This window comes from Hemibagrus wyckioides, linkage group LG29 (assembly GCF_019097595.1).
Source record: "Hemibagrus wyckioides isolate EC202008001 linkage group LG29, SWU_Hwy_1.0, whole genome shotgun sequence".
Classification (NCBI taxonomy): domain Eukaryota; kingdom Metazoa; phylum Chordata; class Actinopteri; order Siluriformes; family Bagridae; genus Hemibagrus; species Hemibagrus wyckioides.
Window position 1 is genome coordinate 7,287,017 of NC_080738.1, and position 18,138 is coordinate 7,305,154.

An 18,138-nucleotide genomic window follows, 5' to 3' on the forward strand; every position below is an offset into this window, starting at 1 on the left:
TGTGTTAAAGGGTGCTTGTGTAAGGGAGGGAGAATTATTTTTGAAAACTGACCGCTCTTGGTTGTTTTTTTTTGGGTGGATGCTATTCCGGTGGTGACCGCGTGGCGTCGCTATTGATGCGCGAAAAGTACATGTTAATCGCAGCAGCAATGGCGGCGACCTGTACGTGGAAGCCGTGTGAAGAAGCTGGGGAAGAAAAATCTGTTATTGGTAAATTTAAAACAAAAAAAAAAATCATGTAAACTGTTTAATTGGTCAGAGGCTTTGTGTTTGGGTGAAATATATGATTCAATAGGGGATCGTTACTTTCTGATACCCACGTGGGTTGACAACGTCAGGATACACAGTATAGTGTGTGTTATGTAGCTGATTACATGTATACTGTTTGTACTGAATTAGATCACACATTCAATCACTTTATTGCTGGTGTGTTTATTGACTATAGTGTTAACGTGGTGGGGTTTTATCTTTCTAAGAAGTTAGTGGTTTTGTGCCACTCTGACGTCACAGGGGGACATTACTAGTTACAGTGGTAATGGTGGTGGTGGTGGGGGCTCAGCAATTTCATGAGATAACAATCAGACATGGTGCTAAAATCAAAGAGTAAATCATGAGCTTTAGCCTGAGTCTAAATCTATTCTTCTTTGCAGTGAAGTTTTCCAATGGACAGGTTAACACCACAGATCAGCTGAACTTCAGGCTTTTCAAGCACAGCGATGAGGCCAACCCGAGAAAGAAAAGCAGGCGCATTGTGGTAATGATGCTGTATGGGAAATCTGGATGCTGTGCATGTTTATGAGCGCTATTGGACACCGTGAACAAGTTCTGTGTATTCCAGGTCGCAGAATCAGATCGGCTGTCGTACGTCGGGAGCAACTTTGGCCCAGACTCTTTACAGTGCAACACCATGTGCAAGTACGTCTACTTTTGTTCTGGGAAGGGAGTGAGATGAGGGTGAAAGTCAAGGGTTTTTCTTTTTAACTCAAAGAATGGGCATCAGGTGGTTCTAATGTCTTTTATGTCCCAGAGGAAGACTTTTCAAAATTTCATCTTAGCAATTTTCCACTTTTAGAGGTTTGTCTTTAACCTATACATTTACGAGCGAAAAATAATCCACTTGCTTGCCAGCTTGATGTGGAGAAGTGATGGTCCTCTAATCTCTCTGAAACGTCATTCCCAAAATATTTTTTCCACAGTAGTACAATTCAGTATTCAGTATACAGTCAAGATTCCTTTTAATCTTGTTCCCTAATCAAGGGGAAGAGTGTCCAAAAAGGTGAATGTTGTGGATCGGTTTTTTGGGGGCTGTACTGTTTGCCAGATTGTCTCAGTGTGTTGTGACTTTTTGGCAAGAGGTAATGAAGTTAATTCTTTTGATTCTTCAGTTACTTTGTCGGCATCTTGGACAAAACTACCATGCAGATGAAGGTGCAGAGTGCTCAGCTTTTCAACCTGCAGCCTGTTATACCAGGTATACACACACACACACACAAACACCACCAGCTTTCTATAAAATCTAGGCTGAAAACTACATTTAACTCATTCAGAGAATATAGTACACACTTTTCTGTTACTGTAACTGGGATTTGAACTCACAATCTTCCACTCAGTAGTTAATTTGAAGCAAACTCTGCCCACACTGTAGATACACTATCCTAATATCCAAAAGTTTTGGGACACATCTTCCTCCATATCATTGAATTCAGGGGTTGGGCTCGGACTCTTAGTTCCATAGAACACCTTTGGGATGAATTAGAGTGGAGACTGTGAGTCAGACCTTCTCGTCATCACAACATCAGTGCCTGACCTCACAAATGCACTTCTCGAGAATAAACACACTCTTAAACCTTGTGGAAAGCCTGAAGAGAAGAGTTGAAGCTGTTATAGCTGTAAAGGATGGGGCAACTCCATGTTACATTCATGTGCATGTAAAGGCAGACATCACAGTTTTGGCCTGGTGTACAGTCTCCACTCTGATTCATCCAAAAGGTGTTCTATCAGGTTGAGGTCAGTTCCTCCACACCAAACTCACTCATCCATGTCTTTATGGACCTTGCTTTGGTCACTGGTGTACAGTCATGTTGGAACAGGAAGGGGTCATCCCCAAACTGTTCCCACAAAGTTGGGAGCATGAAATTGTCCAAAATGTCTTGGTATGAAGCTGAAGCATTAAGAGTTCTTTTCACTGGAACCAAGGGCCGAGCCCAACCCCTGAAAAACAACATCTGAATTCAGTGATTTGGAGGGGTGTCCCAAAACGTTTCACAATATAGTGTATTTTTTGTTAAGTATATTTTGGTTGGGGGAAATAAAGCAAAGAGTGAAATGTGAATTTTGTCTGATTGTTTTAGGTGAAACAGCAAAAAATTCCGAGGACAATGAGAACAAGACCTACAGAGAGAAGGTAAGGTATTGTGTGTTTGTACTTCCAGGTTTCATATCCAGGTTTCAGCTTCAATCCATTGCATCTGACGGAAATGAAATGATATTTCGTATTGATTCTGTGAAACCTAACCCCTGTTCTTTCTCCATTTAATCCTAAGGGTATGCAGACTTTTGCTGTCAAATACATTTATGCAATGCACAAATAAAGTGACTTGTGTGTGTTTATGTAGCTGGACGCTCTCATCGAGGCTTTCGGCACGACGAAGCAGAAGCGCGCGCTCAGCTCGAGGCGGATGAACGAGGTCGGCAATGACACGCTGCAGAAAGCGGTGGCACGAGCCGCCGGTAACGTCATAGACAAGAAAGGAGTGGAAGGTAAATAAATAAATGCGCTTGTTACTGTTGCTGCAGCATGTTTAAGGGGGGGAATGTCTGGATAGTTAAAGACGTTGGTTATGATCAGTAGTTCAGGCTTAGACTAGAATCATGGTTATATAGTTTCTATCGAATTGATGTGTGCATGCGCGGTAGGATACATAGAATTGTACACTGAGACAAAGTTCATTTAGAGTTACCAGCCTCAGAAATCACCAATTAACAGCACCTCAGATTAGAGCCGTTATGAAGGCTTTACAGAGCATCAGTAGCAGACATATCTCAATATCAGCTGTTCAAACCAGATTATTGTGGATTTCGGCCGCCTTCAGCATTGTTTTACAATGTAGAAAGAAATAAACATCAGGAAAGACCATGGAATTAGAAGATGGGTCCAAACTTTTGACTGGTAGTGTATCCACTTAAATCGTCCTGTGTTATAAAAATAAACCACTGAGAATTATGCTTAATATCATCAGTTCATCCAGTATTTCTCGACCGTAGAAATGAACACAAAAATCATACAAAAATATTTTGAGGAGCTTTCAGTTTTTCTACATTTTCTGCAGATTTGAGCAAATGAAAAGTAAAAATGAAAAGCACTTCTCTGCATTAAAAAAGACACAATTTTCTGGAAGCTACTTTGCAAATTTTAAGAGGGGGAAAAAAGCTGAATTTTTTTTTGCCTCAACAGTCCCAAAAAATTCCACAAAATACTGGAGAGACTGAAATATTATGCAGCTTTGGGCTTAATAATGAACCTTATATTTGCTGATGGAGTACAACAGGTTCTCTGCATTCAGTCACTCATTCTGCATATATTCATTCTCTCTTTCTCTGTCTCTCTCTCTCTCTCTCTCTCTCTCTCAGCCTTACAGCAGGATGTGGTGGATTCACAGGCTCTGTCTGAATCTACTCTATTCCTGCCTCCCTGCAACAAGGACGCAGCTAATCGTGAGGACGTTTACCCCTTTGATGGCCGTATCCTTCTCAAGCTAAAGATAGAAAGAAGAAAGACGAGTACAGTGTACAGAACCACGGCTCCAGTCAACCGTCAATCAGCCGTCAGTTTCCCTTAACCTTTTAGGGAACTACTCGAAACTGACATTTCCTAAAACTGCTTAGTATCAGGATTCAATAATGGTCAAGTGTGTAATGTTTAGCATTTTTATTTCTGAGCATCGAACACCTCTAGTTTGGGATTTTCTGTTGTAAAGTAATTGATACTTCTGTAATGACTCCTATGTTCACTCTAAGTTCCTAAACGGCATATTAGTGCTGTCTCCAGTCGAGTTCAACTCACTCCAGCAGCTTGGGGAGAAAATAGCAGGACTGACTCCTGAAGACCAGATGAGCAAAGATGGCTTCTTGTAAGATGAGAGTTACAAGCATTTTGGCTCTAGTGGTAGTCATGGTGACACATTTGATAGCGATTCTACCTCAAAATGCATCAGACTAACAATAATCATTCATTTTTGTGGTCTCTTAAAAAGTTAATATTTCACTTTGTCGCAGTAAATTCACTAACCTTTTATTTTCTAGTCCCGAGACTCTGAAGGAGATATTGAAATGCCTTCCCAAAGAAGGGGAAGCTCGAGACCGAGACGCCCGCTGTGCCTGGTACCTGTCTTTCCTCATCAGACTTGCGCAAACCAAAAAACTGGACCGCAAGCGTGAGTATTTTCTGTTCATCGCATACAGTATCGGTGTAAAAGAAATTATTCACATTTTGGCCCAGTTTGCTTGTCAGAGTATTAGAGCAGGAGGGGAAAAAAACATGAAACTGCTGGACAGAAGATGAGCTTCTTTGTTCCCGGTTATGCCCGGGTTTAATCCGTTTGTGTGTTTTTGTTTCTGGAAGTTGGCGAGAACGAATGTCCACACGTCATCTTCAGGAAAGTGCAGAAGAACTTCACAGTGGAGAGTTTCTTTAAAGGAAGGTGCGAGCTCGACGTTCTGGTAGAAATGGTTAAAGCTTTGTATATAATGGCAGTCTATTGTAAAAGACATAGAATGTGATGTTTTGTCATTGACCCGTGGAAGTGCTATACTCTTTCCTACAAACCAAATCCAACACAAACAAATGTCATGTTTCTTTATTGAATGGATTTTATTCAAATCAGTGTGCATGAGGTTTATTTTCTTGTGCTCATCGTTTTTGTAATTCAGTAACGTGTGCATAAGGAACCTAATTGTTCGACAGTTCATAAATATACTAATCTATTCATTAGAAATTCTCAAGTTTAGGCAGTCTTTTTTTTAATAGTTTGTCCCTTGAGGGAACTATGCAGGGTCTAAGAAAAGGCGTTCCCTATGACACAAGGTTCCAAGTAGAAGTTGTGTCCCAAATGTCATAATGTACTACACACTATGCACTGTTTACTCTAGCATCTAGTGTATAAACGTTAGAAGAATCGTCTAGTCTCAAATGGAACACCAACTGTTTTTTCACTAACCGGACGTGTAAGCCGTTTCTCAGTAGACGTCAAACACTCACCGCACTCGTCCATCAGAGTTGAATAAATGCATCATCCTGGTTCTTAAAGTGCTCTTCTTCTTGGGAATTTCTGGTTGATTAAACAAATGACTTTCACTATTTATACTAACCAGTGGTGTAGTGTAGTGTGTAAGTATGCGATTTGGGACACAGCTTAAAAACCCTTACTATCCAAAGCACCCTTAAGGAAGCCCAAGTGTACTGGTTTGATGGATAGTAAAGGAAAATTAGTATTATTAATACAAATTAAACACACTTTTATGTCCAGGTAAATAATCTCTCTCTCTCTCTCTCTCTCTCTTTCTCTCTCGCTCTCAGAGTGAGGAGCACAGTGACAGCTTCGACAGTTGCTAAGATCGCGTCCCACTGCCTTGCTCTGCTGCTTCATATCGGAGACCAGAAAGTCGACCTCACCCTCCTGTACAGAGACCTGTGTATCAGCGAAACCAAGTCAGTTCTCACACACCTGAACATCTCGCTTTCTGTCGGCTAGTTATTGCGATACCACAGCACTGAAGTTTCTGTAACTATGATGCAAATCAGGTTTCACTCGTTTCTCTAACAACCTACACAGCGTATAGTGTATAATACACGCTTCACATAAACGTTACGGTGGATACGGTGAAGCTAGTTGTAAGAGAGGGTTTATTTTTAGACATGTTTTTTTTTAATGGAGTCTCCAGTGTCATCACTTTTGTAACAACCTGAGGTTAAGTTTTCCAGCATGGGAAAGGTGCCTTGGTAACTGCTTGTTCTGAACAAATGGACAGAATTTTAGGAGGAGTATTGAAAAAAACATAATCCCTGATGGTGGATTGAAACTGATGTCTTCATTGGAATGCAATTTGATTCTTCTGTTTCTGAAGCATGGATTTGTCTAATATGTATTTATTTTTTTCCCCTCATTTGTGTTTTTTTAGGATACTGGAGGTGGCAAAGGCCATGGGGCTCACGCTTTCCCGCCAGTCCAGCCACAGTTTGGAGGAGTCAGGGCTACAGGATGACCACAGGATGGCCTCACTGCAGCTCCCGCTCGTTCGCTACGAACGACGCATGGAGAGCCGAAAACGCAAGAAAATGAAATGAGCAGAATGATCAGTTCAATATTTCATACACCAGTTGGTTAAGTCAAATGCAGCCCAAAGAAACAAACTTATCAAAAGTGTGTTTATCTCTTAGCATGGTGCATATGATATGTCAAAATATAAGTGCATAATTCCCTCAAATTATGAGGTCTGATGACTACATGCACACTTCCGTTACGTTTGGAAGGTTTCAGTGTTTTGTTTTTGTTTTTTTTATGTTGTGGGTTGGGGGTAATGAGTGTGAATCTGTCCATGTTGTGAATAAAAATGAGTCATTTCCATGTAACAAGAACATTTCTCATGCTCACCAGACAAAAGTCCAGCAAAGCAGCCGATCCAACCTTGATACATGCAGCTCATTAGAACAAGAGCCAGATATAATTATGGAGCTCATTTCCTGATGAGACTAGGGTACATCTGTTTCTAGGAAAGCGATGACTTGACCAGATTGAATTATTCATGCCCTGCCGTTCTGCCTGTACGTGCAAATAAGTGAGATTGTGTTGGGTGGAAAATGATTTGGAAAGAGAGGTCAGGGTTGGGGTTTAGATCATTATTACAGCTGTACAGTCGTCATTCACTCACTTTCAAATATATATACACAAACGTGAACTTGTTGCTCCAAAGCAGTATGTTGGGAGAAACCCAACAGTGCTTATATGGTGAAAATTTGACCCAATGGTGGTGCGAGTGCAGTGGTAGCACTGGGTCCAAACTTGGTCAGAATGTTTTTTAGACACCCCTTAATCAGTGTGCCAAATTTCATAACTTTTTACTAGATGGGTCTATGGGCTGCCATAGCAAGAAGAAGAAGCCTCTTTGGTGCTTGGCCACCTAATAATAATGATAATAATTAAACAATTTTTAAGGACAAAATTGGCAGCTTGAATGTTAAGTCGAATTATTGTTACATTTCTAATATTTGTGCTACATGTATTAGCTAAAAGCCTTACCAGAAATATCTAATATTTCTGATGAACTTTTACAAAGCCTTGTCTAACCTCACAGGGAATTAAAACCAGACACATCCGAAAGGATCAACCATAAGGATTTATCATTCGGGCTGTACAACATGTATAAAAAATAAAGGCATACAGTAAAAATAGGCACATTTCCAACATCACATATTGCACTATTTAAGATAAAGGGCAAAAATGAAAAAAAGAGGGTTGTTTCTTTAACAATTGTGAATGAATACAGCTGAGAAAATCTTGACATGTTTGAAGGTTTGATTCGGTTACATTTCAAACCTAGGAGATAATAAAAAAAATTTTTATTTTATAGATTGTCTACTATGGTTTGCTTGCATTTATACATTTGGCAAAAGATTGTATTGAGAGAGATTTACCATTGAAACAGGATACGATTCAAAAGATTAGACACCTTTAAGCACTGAGCCATGATTTCCCTACCACTTATTTACTGAGCGGTTGCCAGGTTGCAAGAAAGGGAGGGGGAAAAAAATCTCCGAAATGTGCACAGCAGCATAAACCTCAAAGGGCCATGCTGAGGCTGAATAACATCACCTCATGCTATGGAGTAGCCTGTTATATGCTGATGCTCCGTCAGTTGCTCAGCGAAAGGAACGAGCAGGACTCGAAATCCCACAGTGCACCTCACCTGTTTACCAACTATTCTGGGCCCAATCCGTCACCCGGGACGGACGGGAAGTCCATGGTTAGTACATGGAAATAATATATTTTCATATTCAGCGTATGACTATCTAGCAACTGTATGCATGTGTCCATGGTGACAAAATTCATGAACTTTGGGATTCTTGGTTTTTTTTTTCTGAGTATGCCATGCTTTTAATTTTCAACTGCTTTTTATCCTGTCTACATGAAGAAGTGAGAAATTTTAAGCTTCAATGCTTCAGTGAAAGGGAATCAGACATTTCAGCAAGGTTGTCTGTAAAACGTCTGAATCCAGTGCACCTGGGTATCACATCTATCCTGCGGTAACTCCAAAGTCGTTTCAGTAACTGAAGTCTTCTTTTGACCCTGTGTGTGTGTGTGTGTGTGTCCTCTTACTTTGTGTTAGAGGAGTAGATCCAGAGCGCTCTATCAGGAATGGAACTTGTGAGACTAACTGCTCAGAATACAACAGCGACATAACATAATCTTTCAAATACAGCTGGCAGCCTGGGAAAACCCTTCATTTCATTACAAAATAAATCACCATTTCACTACAGCACCTAGATATCCGAAAATGTGACTGAAGCATGACATTTGTTGTGTACAGATCCTCTGCAAGGTTTTAGATCCAGTAGGTTTTCCCAGACCACCATGCATATATCCATTGCATTTTCATCTACGTCAGTTACTAAGTCCATATTTTATTTATAACAGGGTCCTAATAAAAGTGCTTTTAATCCCAAGTGCAAAAATGAACCTCATAGAATGCAACAGAAGATGCTGCCGTTGTTATGGCAGCCGCTCTCTACAGTGGCAGTGATACGGCTCGTCATGCTGATGGCGAGATGGGCAGGGCGCGACGAAGGCGCAGAGCTCGGCGGATTGCTGCCGATTGGACGAGGCGGTGGGTTTTCTAAAGCCCAGCTTGTGTTTGGTCTGAGAATTGAAGATTAGAGAATGAGAGAGAATTAGAGAGTGATTATGAACTTAATTATTCCAATCAAACACACTTGTGTGTCATTTACCTGTGTGTGAGCAGAGTGTTGCTGAGTACGACACACTCTTGGTTGAGCGGGTCGGTGTATATGTGCGGTTTATTGTTGTCAGGGTAGCCCTGGTACACCAGGTTTTCCTGGATCACACCTCGAACCCTCTCTCTTATAGAGATGGCACAACCACGCAAAGACTGCACACGATTCCTCAGAACCTGCAAACAGATCGCAAATACAGTATATAAAAATGTATACTACTTCAATATCTATCCAGCATCTATTACTCAAATTCTCTTAACATGGTATATATTTGTCATAAACATTCCATTAAATTGTTGTCAGAGAAATCAAAAAAAAACAAAGCTTACTTTTACATCTGTGCTTTCTATCAGCCGTATCCCGACTGCCCCGTTCCCGGCTACGTCGTTTTCCATGATCTGCCCATCACCACGGAAGCAAACGCCATGGTAACTGTTACCGTAAATGCCATTGCCTCGGAGCTCCACTCGACATTCCCGGTCTACCGTGATTCCTGCTCTGCCATTGCCATGGATGCAGTTGCTGACGAGTCGCGTCAGTTGCGCACTCTGAACGATGGCCACGCCTGCCGCCCGGTTGCTGGCCACCATGTTACCCACCACATTTAGCGCCTCGCTGCTTTTCACATACACGCCCACCGCTGTGTTAAACAGACATGAAATGATAAAGCAAATCGAAAGCTTACGTTCCAACCTGGCAGTGAAAAGAAATGGGCTTAATGGAGGAGAAGAGAGCATGTTTAATGAACATCTTTCAAAGACCTGCAAAGAAATGGATAATGAATAAAAACAGTGAGAGTGCAAGATGCGGTGAAAGAAATGCGGATGAAGTATTTCAGGTTAGCTGGCTGTGAAGTCATCCAGGTCCTCTATTTTTGAAAGTCTTGTAACAGTGATTCTTAGAGATTCACATTCACCACCACAATTTGACCCGGCGGTGGTGCTAGAGCGTTGGTAGCACTTGGTCCAAATTTGGTGTGGATGTTCCTTAGACACTCCTCAATCAGTATGCCAAATTTCACAACTTTTTAAAAGCCGGTTCTATGGGCTACCACAGACATCCTAGCCACAAGAAGAAGCACCTTAGGTGCTTGGCCCCCTAATAATAATAATAATAATAATAATAATAATAATAATAATAATAATAATTAAACATTATTTACTTTGTGTGGGTGTGCTTTTATTTTTCCGATTACTTACTTAAATTAGAAAATGGAGTCAGTTATGTTCTAAATGGGCTGACATCATCCTCAATAACAAACCAACAAAAGGTCAGTGACTGGGAAAGGGGGATATTAGACAGAGAAAGATCCAAGGAGCTATAGAGATCCATAGCCCAAATGGGAGAAGCTTACAGGAAACCTCACCAGAACTGATGAGACCATGGAAAAAACTAATAATATTGCATACATGGTGAATCATGCTGGTGGGAGCATCATTGTTGAGAGTTGGCAACTTTTAGTTGTTTCTCTGACTAATTCCTTGAACATGAATGAGTAACAAAACATCTTCATAGTTACACTACAAGTCACACCTAGGCATGCTACTACTACTACTACTACTACTATTACTACTACTAATGGTATAAGTCAAGAATGAGGGAATCAACACTGCCTTCGCATTGTTTCTCACCTCCGTTTTGGCTTATGCAGTTATTCTCCACTAAAGCAACCGTGATTGGGCGGCGGGTTGAGAATCGCTCGTCTTCACTGTCCATGTCGCTCTCCCAAGCTAGCAGCTCGCCTTCTTCGTGAAAGTTCTCCTGGCCTCCTCTCTCCCTCTCTCCTCCTCCTCCTCCTCCTCCTCGCTCACTGCCTGCTGAAAATGCCGGGTCCTTCCGGCAAAACACGGCCAGCCCGTACATGCGGTTATGGGTTATGTAGTTTCCGATCAACTGCGGAAGGCTCGATAACATCACCCACACCCCACAGCCCCTGTTACCTACCAGAACAAATGTGAGAGATTTGAAATGTTTAGGATCGTCATGCCACGTTTGAACTAAGTGATGCTAAGGAATTAGAAATTTTTAAAATTGGAAATAAACCATTATTTTTTTAATGATACCAAATTTGCCTAGGAAACATACAGTAGGCTTTACCCTTGTAGAAATGCTAGAACTGATCAATATACATTATGTCTATCTAGCCAGCTAGTTAGCTGCTAGTACATTTGTTCAATTTGCACTGACAATTTCTCAGATGCTAATGTATCAATGTCCAAACTATCAACAATCCTTAACAACTCAATTTTTCCCCCATTCTCACTAAAATTACCCAAGCTAGTTTGCTAACTACTGAAATATAGCTATAGTTATGGAAACATGTTAAGTAAACTAGCACATATTTGTTATTATTCCCAGGTATAGAGCTCACAATAAATAATACTAAAATTCTGTCTGGCAAAATCATCTTAGCTTTTAGCTATTTTAGCTACATTCAGCTAATTTAGCTGTTCTGCAGCTACAACTAAGATAGTACACTATACTTGTTTAATTTTATATACCAAGTAAGAATGAATCACTTAAAGCCTTGGAAATTGCCATAATTCAGTAGATTGAATAAAGTCACTCAGATGTGTAATGAATTGAATCTCTCAAATCTCTAATGCCCGACCATTAGAGGGAGAAAACAGCATCTTAAGGAGACAGGAAGTGCTAACCGTAGATGTGATTGCCCTCGATGAGACCCCTTCCCCTCTCCCCCACCACCACTCCGTCGGAGTAGCCATGACAGATGAAGTTATTGCGCAGGATTGGATCACCTCCTCGACGGATGTCCGCACCACCCCACTGATTCTGCCTTATCACGTTCCCTGTTGGAAAAGAAAGGGTGTTGAGTTTGTTGCTGGAAGTCTGCTTTTCAAACAGTAAAGTATAAATCTGTACTTTCCTTGTTTTGTTCCTTGTATCTTTTTTCGGCATCAGACAGCTTCAAGGAGATAAAAGTCCTAATAGATCTAAGCTTCAACAGCAAGAACAACACCTCTCACTGCAATCTTTCTATTACTACACACATTTGGTATTTATTAAGGCGGACCGTATCGTGATTAGAATTCAGCTTATGCTGTAGTTCAAGGAAAATGAAGCACAATAGACTTGCACTGGAAATTTCAACTCAATTTAGTCTTTAGTTCCCTCCGTTTGCAAAGTCACATCAACACAACATGTCCGCTCACTGTAAGCGATGTAAAGTACACCATCTTTACTCTGAAATTAACTTACAGCAGTATTAGCTTTAGATCAGTTAATATATACGGTTAAATCTATAACATTGATCGCTGTTTAGAGAAGGTAATCCTCAACTTTAGCTTTATAGTTAGCTTTTTATGAGTTTTACATGCAAAAAATAGACACTCTTTTGTGGAGGCAGCCAAGTTTTTTCTTTTTTCACTTCAAACTTCTACACACTGAGGTAAAAAAAATGATGATAATATAACCTAAACTTACAAGGCACCTTGAATGCAGCATTATCATCACTTTAGCTAACATGTGAATGCTTTTGGCAGTCAGTATTAGTTAAAGGTTTCCTAAGATCATTTTACATTCATACTTTAAGTAATTTTAAGACTTTATATTTTCAAGTAAGTTAAGAATTGTAGCACTTTTACCACCTCTGTGACCATTGCTACCTCATATATTTTTCAGATTTAGCTAGCCAGGTGAGATTTCTGCAGCAACAGTCATAAACCTTTCCCCATTTTGATGAACTCCCTGTGGCTACATCTCAAATATATTTTTGTAGGATACACACCACTCAAATGGTCCTTATCGCTACGTCTCTAATATTTTAGTGGTCTTGTAATTGCAATGTTATTTGGACCGAAGCCCATCACACTGGCATCTTAAAACCTCATTATGGCTTCATGCACATCTGTAATCATTAGTAGTATATATAATTAGACAGGACTGATAATCGTACAAACCAGTAATCAGTCCTCTTCCATTCTCGTTAACAGCAATGCCGGCAGCCAGACCTTGGAATATGTGATTCCCGCTGACAGAAAGAGAAAAACAAATGGAAAATGACTATCCATTGTGCATTTATGTTTACTGATTTGATTTAATCCAAAGTGATATACAAGTGATGAAGAATGCAATTGTGATCACAGCACTGTTGGCTGGTAGACTTTCACAATTTCACAACCCAGCAGTGATATTTAAAGCTGACACAATAGATCAGCATCAAAACTTCCGGCCAATCAGATTTAAGCATTCAGCAGCACCGTGGTTTAAGGAATAACATTTAGATTTTGTTCATGTACCTAACCAGATATAAATAATACAAATTCTTTGCTACCTGACCACAGGATTGCCGTTGAAAAGAATGTAGACTCCGGCCTCTTTGTTGCCGTAGATCTGGTTGCTGCGGATGGAACCTTTCCCGTTGCCCAGGACGACGATCCCGGAACGTAGGCCACTGTGGATTCTGTTACACTGCAGCCATGAAAAGAGAGAGGGTGGGGGGGGGAGTGAAAAGACGGATTAAAAGCATGTGAAATTAGTAGACTTTAAGGTTCTCACACTACTACTGAAGAGGAGGTATGCTTTGGAATGATTTGTCAGATCAACGCTCATAGACAAAATGGATTCACTTCTGTTTTTATTATTATGATTATGATTAGAAACACATTTCTGTCCAGTGAGCTGGAAAGCAACTCGGCAGGAAGTTAACACCTACCAGGATGATGGGATTGGCTCCTTTGCGTATGTCGAGTCCTGCTTCGCCGTTCGAGTGGATGTTGTTTTCGGCGATGAGGCCTTGAGCAGAGAGCCGCAGGAAAACACCAGATGCTCGGCACCCACTCACTTCGTTGCGCAACATCACCATCTAACACAGGAAGAGAGATCCTCCAGTAAATATGTTTAGACTTCCCGGGATGCATTTGCCCTTAAATGGCTATTTAAATAATAATAGGTCACTTGTGGATCAACCAGACATTCGGGTTATCTAACCCTAGTATCATTACTAAAAACATCGCCATTAGGATTCTGGTAGGGATCTTGTTTGGATTTCTCACACATAATCGCTTTCCGTAACTTGAGCTAGACAGCGTGGAACTGACAAGAAAGCAAACTTAATAAACATTACTGCAGAGTTTTTTGTGCCTATCTTTTCAGTTACTTGAATTTTCCTAGATACACAGAAATGCAGTACCATTTTATGTTACAAGAATTCAACTGGCATATAGTAATTACCAGGATTCCTGAGCTGAAAGAATCCTGAGAATTTCATCAAGGAAAAAGACTCGTACATATCCATATAAGCACAAACCCTGCACCCTAATTACTAAATGCTGTGTGGACGCACGTCCTCTGACGATCAAACACAATTGTGTACGTGTTTGGCATTGAACTCAACAACGAGGTGCTGATGTATAACAAAATGCCCCTTTTACACATTTATAGCTTTGTTCAATGTCTGTGCACCAAGCTAGGTCATGTGATCACTAACATAATATCATCTAGAAACAGTAGCTCCTTCCCTAGCCTTTTTTTTTTTGCTTTAAGAGAAACAAATGCAGCTTGACTATATGGAATACAGAAAGAAGAAACTTTTTTGCCAGGGATGATAATCAATCAATGCATAAAGCTACCTGCTCTGACTTTGTGATGTCATGGTTAAGATTATATTCACTGGGTACAGGAGTCTTCTATCAGTTAAGGCGTAGTACAACTAACCAGTTACAACCTACTGAGTGTAACAGATGACATTTTTATTAGATAAGATTACAGACTAGGTGTTCCTAATATAGTGGTCATTTTTATTTGAGGGACCTATGCTAGCTTTAAAGACAGTGTGTGTTTGAGGTTAGTTAGTACGTTGACGTCCACCTCTCCTGCTTACCTTGGCATACTGAATGCAGCGCACTGCATAGTTGAGTCCACGGAACATGTTGGCTTCCAGTCTGGCCTGGGCATGGTTACACAGATGAACGCCCCCTTTGCCATCACGCAGCAGGCAGTGGTGCAGTAAGCACCCTTGCACTGAATTTGCCAGCTCCTGGGCATCTGTGTCCCTCTGCAGCTCTGCACTTAGGCTCAGCAGCACAGGAAACATGGAAAAATCTGGCTTCCGTGGCTCCGAGAGGTGAGCAAGACCATGCTGCTCGTAGGAGAGTGTATAACCCACGTTATTTCCATTCTCAACTTTTTCCTCATCACCGGATTCACTCGATGTGTCCATGCTGTCATCCTCAATCATCGTGCCCTCCTGACCTGAAAGCAGACCTCCATTAAGAGGTTTCGATTTGGTCCAGCCAGTTTCCCAGTCCATGTCTTGTTTAGTCCAGTCCTCTAAGACAGAATCTCTGGGACTGACTCCACCCAGGTTGTCTTTTGAGTCCAGGCCACTCACAGTTGAGACGGTTAACATTTTAGCCAAAGCAGCCAGGTGTTTACAAGCCCAGTTGCGCTCCGAAACCGGTGGGCCTTCCACAGTAACTGAGGCAGAGTCACCACCGGAAAACTCACAGCTGTCCATTAGGCTGATGGCCACACCTAGAAAGTGGGCGGAGCTTCCCTGGGCAAAGGAACAGAAGCGAGCCTGGCAGGTGCCTGGTCCTCTGACATGCAACTGACAGCCCTCAAAGTTGCAGTTGTCCAACTGGACATGACCTGAAGATGTCTAGCAAATGCAAAACAGAAAAAAGTATAGCATAGTGAAGATTTTGGAACATTTTTTTTTTTACAAGACCACTAAAAACATTTTTAAATATCCTCATATTTGCAGAAGACAAATCTACAACCCAACTTTGTGCATGCTATGCAGTTTACAAATACTAATATGAGACTTACCAACAATATAATGTTTACTTTCCCAGTGATATATCATATGAGTGTGTGTGAAGAAGTGCGTACATGTATTTGTTTACCTTATACACCACTGGCGAAAACCATGCTGGCATCAAAACCAGATTACACAGCCTGGCAGTCGGGCACTGCTGATCAAAGCTCACCAGCAAAGCTACATCACCAAGCTTCCCCATCCCTACAATCTCAACAGGCACTTTTAGAGTCACTTCTGCCTGCTCCTCATAGATACCTGGGTGGAGAAGCAACCGATCGTATGGCCCAGCAGTTGCCAGTGCCCCTCTCAGTGTCTCATAGCCGTGTCCGGGCACGGAGCCAACATGCCACACTTTCCTGTCCTTCCTACGCCGGAACAGGTGCAGGCAGGTAGACGAGTGGAGCTCGGCTCCGTTCTGTGTCCACGTGCGACTGGCCAGGGCTTGCTGACGCAGAGCCTCACGCCAGGATGGCGGTGCCAGGTGAGGTCTGCGTGGCCAATTTGGATGCCGCCACTCTGGGAGGCCCAGACAAAGCTGACGCCAGCGCGTGCTATCCAGGCTCAGCACGAGTTCCCGCCATGCGTGGCATACCAGGCAACAACGGCCTAAGTCAGCCAGGGGTAAATAGGCCAGGATAAGGCGCCACAGCTCTGCAGGCAGGCTGGACGCCTCCATCGCTGGCACAGTGGTTAGGACATATGAAGGAACATCACCTGGAAAACAAGATAACTACATGTGTATATGGGAGAGCAATAGAAATGGAGTTTTCTCATAGATATCAAAGTAAACACAAGACCATGACTAAACTGGAAAGTGCATTCCAATTAATAGTCGTTTATAAGAATGGGCTCATAAGCTTCCATGCTGTTAGATCTTATTTCCGAACAGATCTATAGATTTTTTTTCTATTTTTTGTTTTGGATTATTGCACTCCAGAGTCATGCATCTTACTGCACTACATTGTTGTGCACACCGCCTACAGAATGCAGTCTGATATTGTCCTGAAAAGAACCTATAGCTATAAATACACATCCAGGCGTAATCAAAAGCTTCCCATGATCAAAAGCCGTTATCTTTCATCTGAATACAGCGGTCATGCAAAGGAAAAAAAAATGGCCCAAAAAAGCAGCAGGAAGCTTCTAGTGCAACTTTTCAGCTTCGTGCTACGGCAGCGGAAAAAGCATCAACACGATACGACGTAAAAATCTTACAAAACGCATGAACAGACAGTAATAGTGTTAAGCCTACCTTCGGCTAGATCGCCGCTTCATTTTTCTTTTCAAAGCAAATGTTGAATCGCTCGCATCGCATAAACATCACAGGCGCCTTGTTTTCCTCGCGCCGCTTGCTCCCGTTTTCTAAAGGCGTGGAAACAGAAACAGTGGGCGGGGCCTAGTTGAGCTCTCACAAAAGGGGCGGGGTCAGTTGATAACAGTACAGCGTGTATATTATCTATAAAATCGTACTATTGTTATTGCAGAGTGTGAATCACATATACTTATATTAATTCACCTAAATTACAAATCAGCTTGTTTTTAGTGGTATTGTTTTTTCTTGTTTTTTTTTTTAATCTAAATTCTTGTGCGAAGATTTTCCTACATTAGTGTATTATTATTATTATTATTATTAATTTTCTTTTCTCATTCTATTCATGTACATTGTTTGCACTGTTTTTCTCCTCCATATTTGTACTTCATTTGCCATCCATCCATCCATCCATTCATCCATCAGCTTTCCATACCACTTATCCTTGTAGGAAACTTGAAATCCTGAGACATCCCATGGGACACCCTGGACAGGGAGCCCATCAGAGGACACCCCCATTCATACACTACAGGCAATTTAGAGATACCAAGTAGCCTACAATGCATGTATTTGGACTTTGGAGGTGCTATCCACATGATAACCACATGTTATACCATAGTGCACCTCATAATTTTATCTATCTATCTATCTATCTATCTATCTATCTATCTATCTATCTATCTATCTATCTATCTATCTATTCTATTTTTGCTCTACCCTTTCTTTGTTGTTACTTTGGCAAAGGAAATGTACAATTATATCTTATACCGATATAGAACATAAAGATTGAAACTGAGAGAGAGAGAGAGAGAGAGAGAGAGAGAGTTGGAGCAAAACAAACAGACAGGTACAAAGTGATACAGATAGAGACTGAGAAAAGCACAGAAAGAAGGATCGACTGAGAAACAGAGAGAGAGAGAGAGAGAGAGAGAGAGAGAGAAGGAGAGAGTTGGAGGATAGGAACAAAGTGATATAGTAAAAGGCAGAGAGGGAGACAAAGGCAGAGAAAGAAAGGCAGACCGAGAGACAGATAGAGAAAGA

General features: G+C 41.3%; 2 protein-coding genes across 2 annotated transcripts; one reads left to right on the top strand and one right to left on the bottom strand.

Moving 5' to 3' along the window:
* Nucleotides 1–89: 89 nt before the first annotated feature.
* polr1e (RNA polymerase I subunit E) lies at nt 90–6,904 on the top strand. Its single transcript, XM_058384915.1, has 12 exons — nt 90–210; nt 651–754; nt 839–915; nt 1,386–1,471; nt 2,352–2,404; nt 2,616–2,760; nt 3,631–3,741; nt 4,037–4,130; nt 4,303–4,433; nt 4,622–4,700; nt 5,576–5,707; nt 6,178–6,904. The coding sequence occupies exons 1-12, from the start codon at nt 117–119 to the stop codon at nt 6,341–6,343; spliced, it is 1,272 nt and encodes a 423-aa protein (XP_058240898.1). The 5' UTR covers nt 90–116; the 3' UTR covers nt 6,344–6,904.
* Nucleotides 6,905–7,395: 491 nt separating this feature from the next.
* fbxo10 (F-box protein 10) lies at nt 7,396–17,195 on the bottom strand. The gene is made up of 11 exons (XM_058384914.1): nt 17,041–17,195; nt 15,877–16,505; nt 14,850–15,629; nt 13,683–13,832; nt 13,302–13,438; nt 12,928–12,998; nt 11,665–11,817; nt 10,639–10,947; nt 9,337–9,647; nt 9,002–9,183; nt 7,396–8,912 (listed from the first exon to the last, which is right to left on the bottom strand). The coding sequence occupies exons 2-11, from the start codon at nt 16,465–16,467 to the stop codon at nt 8,735–8,737; spliced, it is 2,862 nt and encodes a 953-aa protein (XP_058240897.1). The 5' UTR covers nt 16,468–16,505; nt 17,041–17,195; the 3' UTR covers nt 7,396–8,734.
* Nucleotides 17,196–18,138: the final 943 nt, after the last annotated feature.

Coding starts and splice junctions, on each gene's coding strand:
- polr1e (XM_058384915.1), top strand. CDS start 117: ATGCGCGAAAAGTACATGTTAATCGCAGCAGCAATGGCGGCGACCTGT. Junction 2,761..3,630: donor AGACAAGAAAGGAGTGGAAG/GTAAATAAATAA, acceptor TCTCTCTCTCAG/CCTTACAGCAGGATGTGGTG. Junction 4,701..5,575: donor GAGAGTTTCTTTAAAGGAAG/GTGCGAGCTCGA, acceptor TCTCGCTCTCAG/AGTGAGGAGCACAGTGACAG.
- fbxo10 (XM_058384914.1), bottom strand. CDS start 16,467: ATGGAGGCGTCCAGCCTGCCTGCAGAGCTGTGGCGCCTTATCCTGGCC. Junction 13,833..14,849: donor GCTGCATTCAGTATGCCAAG/GTAAGCAGGAGA, acceptor TTCCTGTGTTAG/ATGGTGATGTTGCGCAACGA. Junction 9,648..10,638: donor CTGCATAAGCCAAAACGGAG/GTGAGAAACAAT, acceptor TGTTTAACACAG/CGGTGGGCGTGTATGTGAAA.